The sequence below is a fragment of the Belonocnema kinseyi genome, chromosome 4 (genome assembly GCF_010883055.1).
Source record: "Belonocnema kinseyi isolate 2016_QV_RU_SX_M_011 chromosome 4, B_treatae_v1, whole genome shotgun sequence".
Lineage (NCBI taxonomy): Eukaryota > Metazoa > Arthropoda > Insecta > Hymenoptera > Cynipidae > Belonocnema > Belonocnema kinseyi.
The window spans coordinates 42,632,218-42,638,947 of NC_046660.1; the positions used below are offsets into that span (position 1 = coordinate 42,632,218).

The window sequence follows — 6,730 nt, forward strand, 5'->3', positions numbered from 1 at the left end:
GCAAATAGCACATTCAAAATCTTCATTTAGTCTATTTATGTTGACACCCTTAATGCGTTCAGTCCTGATGGCTTCACGAAGAGATTGAATATTTAAATGACCCATGCGGATATGCCAATCTTCCAAAGAATTTTTCTTCAGTGTCCTAGTTTTGACATCCGTCTTATAAATTTGCTTACACTCTGAATTGCATGCCCCACTAAAAAGATATAGATCCTTTTCGCGATTTGCAGTGAGCAACACGTTTCCACAATAATTATCAACTATCTCGGCCTTGGTTTTACTGAAAATAACATCATGTCCCTTATCAGTAATCTTTGCAACAGAGGCGAGATTCGTTCGTAAGTCCGAAACGTATAAAGTGTCACTGAACTGTAGAACTTTTTTATTACCATCTATTTTTGTTAATGCCGTCGCGGTTCCCTTCCCGAATATATCCGTGCTTACATTGCTAGCCAGATTTAATTTTCCATATGTACTATCTTGACAAATTTTCGTAAAGGATTTGAAATCATTACACATGTGGGATGTGCATCCACTGTCAACACGCCAGATATCACACTCCCCACTATGTCCGATTTTAAACAATTCCTCTTCCAATAACACTTCAGACGTTCCTAGCAAACATACATCTTCGACACTGTTTCCAGCCTGTTCTTTGAGCTTATTTTTTCTACAGTTTTTCGCCCGATGTCCGATCGTACCACACTTATAACACTTCATTTTAGAATCATCCTTTTCTGTATTCTCGTGCCGATCTTGCCTATAATTAATATTTTTATACCCCGACCTTTTCGCGACTATCACGTTTTGTACCATCTTAGTACTCGTATCTTTACGCGCGTCAAATTCTTCTCCGATTTTTATTCGAAGTGTTTCTAAAGTCGGTAATTCATCACGAGATGACATTGCACATCGAAAGTTATCAAAACTTTCTGGTAAACTTCGCAAAAGCATGACTGTCAATAAATCGTTATTAATTTCGACTTCCAGCTCTGCCAACTTGTCCACCGTGTCAAATAAAATTCGAGAATGTTCTCGTGCATCATCTCCTTCAAACATTTTCAAGGACATTAAGTGATTTAACAGGGCGGCCATCCGCGCTGGGCCCTTGGACTGGTATATAGCCTTCAACCTAGACCAAATTTCACGCGCGGATGTACAAGACTTTATTTGTTTAATCTCGGACGGATTCATTGCAAGCAAAATATCCGATTGTGCTTTCAAGTCGTTTTAAACCCATCTATCAACAGCTTCTTGTGATTGCACATTTCCTTCTATCACCTCAGGCTTTACGAGACTTCCTGTAACGTAACCCCACGCGTCATTTTTTATTAAAACTGCACGCATCTGTAGTTTCCAGGTATCACAATTGTCTTTGCTGAGTACTTCGAATTTTACCCCGGTTGCGTTCATCGTTGCGACACACTATAGCTTACGGTCTCGAAACGACACAAACCTCGAAATTCACGACAGCCACCTGAGTTCGTGATACTAAAGTTAAATTTCGTTCTTTCCACTTATAATATCGCGACACGTTCTGGGTCCATAACCTTTTAGAAAGATCAGGGTACGAATTGATAAATTAAGTACACGATAATTAAGTAAGAACAGTTTGTATTAAGAAAAATCAAGAAGACACAAGATTTCAGTTGGAAAATCAATTTTAAACAAAAATATAATTTAAAAAAGAATTTGAATTTTTATCAAAATATATGAATTTTTAAAAATTAATGTTCAAACAATTAAAAAAGAATTTACAAAAAAAGGGTTTTTATATTGAAATGATGGATCACTAATCGATTAAATTAATTTTTAACAAAGTAGTTTCACTTTCTACTAAGAATTTGAATTTTCAAAAAAAAAGCTTAAGTTTCTATAGAAAAATAAAAAACTTTCAACAAAATACATCAATTTTAAACGGAAAAAAAATTTCAATAAAAAATGTATATTTTCAGTTAAAAAACTAATTTCGAACCAAAAAAAACAAACGAATTTTAACAAACTGGTTCAATTTTACCAAAGAAATTAATTTTTAACAAAACACATGAATTTTCAACTAAAAAAGATAACTTTTTACCTAAAACGGATTAGTTTAATTTTAAGTTAAAAATTAATTTTCAATCGATTAAAAACGAATTTTCAACAACAAAAAAAAAGGTTTTGGACCTAAAATGATGAATCATCAGCCGAAGAAATTAGTTTTTAACGAAGTATTTCTGCTTGCAACCAAATAGTTGATTTTTGAACTAAAGAAGACACATTTTTGATACCTAAATAATGGATCATTAATAAAAAAAATTAATTTTGAACCAAATAGTAGAATTTTCAACCAAAAAAGTGAATTTCCAATCATAAAGACGATTTTTTTAACCAAACAATATTGTTAAATTTTGAACAAAATAATAAAAATTTTCAATTCCGACGGGACAAATTGTTCAACAAAATAGTTAAATTTGTCTCCAGAGAAATTAATTAACAACTATAATGCAAGTTAAATTATTTTTGAAACAAATAATTGATTTTTCCACTAAAGAATATAAATTTTTTTTACAAAAATTAAATAGTTTCAATTCATTTGAAAAACTTGAGTTAACAAAAAGTGTTTGCAAAAAAAAAGTTTAATTTTCAACCAAAGTGATGAATTTTCAAATAAAATTATTAATCTTCAACTGGAATAATTAAGTTTTAAACAAAAAAGATGAATTTTCAACAAATATGAGGAATATTTAACTGAAACTCTAGAAATGGCAAATAAACAGATTATTTTTCTACTAAAAAATACAATTTTTTAAACAAAATATATGAATTTTTGACGAAATAGATGAATTTTTAATTTAAAAAGGCAAAATTTTTAAGCAAATAGTTGAATTTTCAAACAAAAAAATTAATTTTGCCTAAGAAAGATCAATTGTCAACCAAAACTTAAATATTTAGCTTTTTAGTAAAAAAATGTTATCACAATTTAAAAAATTAATATTAATTTCAGGACACGTAGAAAAAAAATTAATATCAGTATTATCAAAAAAAACTAACTTTAAAAAAAAATAGTTACATTTTGAAAAAAGTGATATTTAACGGGAATAGTTGAATTTTAAACTAGAAAATGAATTTCTAACTAAAATGATGAATACTTAACTAGAATAATTGAATTTTTGACCAAAAAGATGGATTTTCAACTAAAAATATAATTTTTTCAACCAAAACTTGAAAAATTAAACTTTAAGTTAAAAAAATGAATGTTTAACTAAAATTATGAAATATTCAACTAGAATAAAATCATTCAGAGAACAAACAAGTTTTCAATGAAACATCTTATTTTTCAACCACAAAAAATGAATTATTAACGAAATAGTGTAACTTACAACTAAATAAGTTTATTTCCAACCCAAAAAATCCATTTTTAAATAAAATTATAAATATTTAACTTGAAAACTCGAATTTTTAACCAATTTGTTTCCAAGTGGTTGAATTTTGAATTAGAAGAAATTAAATTTCAACCAAAAATGAAATAGTTTAATATTCAGTTAAGGAAATTAATTTTCTACAAAAAAAGACGAATTTTCAACAAAGTACACAATTTAAAAAAAAATAGTTTAATTTTTAAATGCAAAATATCGATTTTCAACCAAATAGTTGAAATATCACAAAAAAAGATAAATTGATTTTCAAGAAAGAAGTTACATTTTCAACTAGAGATGAATTTTAAATTAAAATTATGAATCTTCACCCAAAAAATTTATTTAGAAAAGAGTTAAAAAATAATAATGTTAAAACAAATAGAAGAGTTTTAAACTGAAACAATGAATCTTCAACTGAAATAGTTGAATTTTTAAACAAAAGTCTTAGTTTTGACTAAGAAAAATCAATTGTCAATAAAAACTTAAATATTTACATATTTAGTTAAAAAATTAATGCTTAATAAAAATATGAATTTTTAACTAAAACTATGGAATTTTCAATTGGAATAGGTTACATTTTCAGTTAAAAAAATTATTTTCACAAAAAAAACTAGCTTTCAAAAAAAAATAGTTACATTTGCAAAAAAGGTGATGAATATTCAAATAAAATTTAAAATATTTAACTGGAATACTTGCATTTTAAAGTAGAAAGATGAATTTCTATCTCAAATTATGAACATTTAACTATAATAATTTAATTTTTGACCAAAAAAAACTCATTTTCATACAAGAAGATTAATTTTTACAAAAAAAACTGATAAATTTTCAACTAAAAAAGATCATTTTTCGACAAAAAATTGAATGATATTTATCCCAGCGGAGCTAGAGAGCGTTTTTGCGCAATCTTAAAAAATTACTCAATATTTTAATAATATTGATTATGACCAAGTAGACAAACAAAATTAACATGTTAAACTATTAATTAATTTCCCTGGTCAAAAACCTTACATCAATAATAAGAATTATGGAATATTCAGTTGAAATAAAAACATTTAAAGAAACAACAAGTTTGCAATCAAAGCTCTCATTTTTCAACCAAACTGATGAATTTTCAACAAAAATGAGGAAACTAACTGGAATAGCTGAATTTTCAACTGTAAAGGTAAATTTTCTACAAGAAAAAAGACGAATTTTCAACAGATTACATAAATTTCGAAACAAATAGTTTAATTTTTAAATACAAAATATGAATTTTAAGTCAAATAGTTGAATGCTCGCCAAAAAAAGATCAATTGATTTTCAACAAAGTAGTTACATTTTCAAACAGAGATGAATATTAAAATAAAATTATGAATCGTCAACCAAAAGAATTAATTAAGGAAAGAGTTAAAAAATAATATTTTTAAAACAAATATAAGAGTTTTTAACTAAAACAATGAATCTTTAACTGAAATAGTTGAATTTCCAAACAAAAGGGTTAATTTTGACTAAGAAAGATTAATTGTCAAAACTAAAATATGAATTTTTAACTAAAACCGTGGAATTTGCAATTGGAATAAGTTAAATTTTCAGTTAAAAAAATTACCTTCAACAGAGAAAAACTAGCTTTCAAACAAAAAAATTACATTTTCAAATAAGATTTTAAATATTTAACTGGAATCGTTGCATTTTAAAGTAGAAAGATGAATTTCTATCTATCTCAATACTTATTTTCATACAAGAAGATTAATTTTTACAAAAAAAAAAAAAAGATAAATTTTCAACTAAAAAAGATCATTTTTCGACAAAAAATGGAATTATATTTTTATTCAAAAAATGAATGTTTAACAAAAAAAGATGAATTTTCAACTAAAATTATGGAATATTTAGTTGGAATAAAAATATTTAAAAAAGACAACAAACAAGTTTGCAATCAAACATCTCATTTTTCAACCAAACTGATGAATTTTCAACTAAAATGATGAACCTCTAACTGGAAGTTGAATTTTCAACCGTGAAGGTAAATTTTCTACAAAAAAATATTAATTTTCAACATATAGTTTAATTTTTAAATGCAAAATATGAATTTTAAATGAAATAGTTAAATTCTCACAAAAAAAAAAAGATAAATTGATTTTCAACAAAGTAGTTACATTTTTTTTTTAAATACTACATATACTCTAAAAACTGCTTGAAGTACTGTCTTTATATGTGAAATTTCGAAGAAGGGACTTTCAAATTGTGAGGAATTCTGACTTGGAAGAGGGTTTTTTTTTTCATTCTCGATTTTCGAATTAAATTCTCGGTCAAGTCGCCACCCTGACCCTAAAAACAACTTGACAAGAAAGGAAATGATCTCAAGTGCGTGATGCAGAATTGCAGAGCAGATTGGAGCAATTATTCTTCGGAAAAATCGAAGGCACAGTGAGCATGCGAGTAAGGTTTTATCAGGAGATCAGGGGCGCGTGTGCAGTTCCCGCAATTTTGAACCCTCCTTTGAATTACGTAACTGACAACTTGGATAAATGACACAACTCGTAAAAACAATGATTAAACAATGGGACATTTGAGAGAATAAAATTGTGTAATACAAAAAATAATGCACCTGTCGAATTGTGGAAGGCTTGACAAGACCCGAGGCTGTCAAAGCTGGAAAATGAGAGGACGAGGTCGTTCGTAGCGCCGTGAGATACTCGTCCGTCCGCTGTCGCCCAAACGTCAAAACCCGAGGTAAAAACCGTAACCTGGCCAGTTTTGCGATCGCCCATGCGTCCCGGGTAATCATCTCGAACGCGTGAATAATCGCACAACTCTTCTGTGAACTTTTCTGCTCTGACAGTAGCGTTGCATCGTCCCTATTGCGTAAAATTAATCCAATTTAGTTGACCTCGACACAACATAACCTCAAAATTCACTACCGACGACTCTGGCCAAAGTTGTATCGACGACCTGCTCTAGGAACTCATGGTTTCTCTCCCTGCGATCCTCGGTATTGAACTTGACCGTCAAATCGTTATAAACTCGGCCACAGTCCTTGGATCAGTTCTTGAACTTTGCCTACTTTTGATATATTCGAACCTTTCAAACCAACTTGATCGTCACGCGTAAACTCAAGTGTCGCTTATATTTTTCACAGTTTTTAAATTTCTCGGTATTTCCCAACGCCACGACTCGAATTTCCCACGGGGATGACCGATCGTCGTTCGAATCGGTCAACATAACCTATAGAAATCGCGAGGTTAAATTTGCTGCTCCTAAAGCGTAGTAGCTTATAAGAAAAACATGTGTATTTTGCTGATTAATCGGCGACTTTTCTAGTGTTCAGGCACTTATCGAGGAAGATAGAGCAC

At 29.0% G+C, this 6,730-nt stretch overlaps 1 protein-coding gene across 2 annotated transcripts in view; it reads right to left on the bottom strand.

Moving 5' to 3' along the window:
- The window catches only part of LOC117170500 (cytosolic purine 5'-nucleotidase), an 83,237-nt gene extending 76,757 nt beyond the window's left edge, over nucleotides 1-6,480 (bottom strand). Inside the window, exon 1 of one of the 2 annotated variants that reach the window (XM_033357230.1) lies at nucleotides 5,986-6,480. In XM_033357230.1, coding sequence (XP_033213121.1) covers nucleotides 5,986-6,165 — 180 coding nt within the window. In that variant the 5' untranslated portion in view covers nucleotides 6,166-6,480. The remainder of the gene's footprint in view (nucleotides 1-5,985) is intronic. The other variant, XM_033357232.1, reaches the window with a different exon arrangement.
- Between the last annotated feature and the right edge of the window lie 250 nt (nucleotides 6,481-6,730).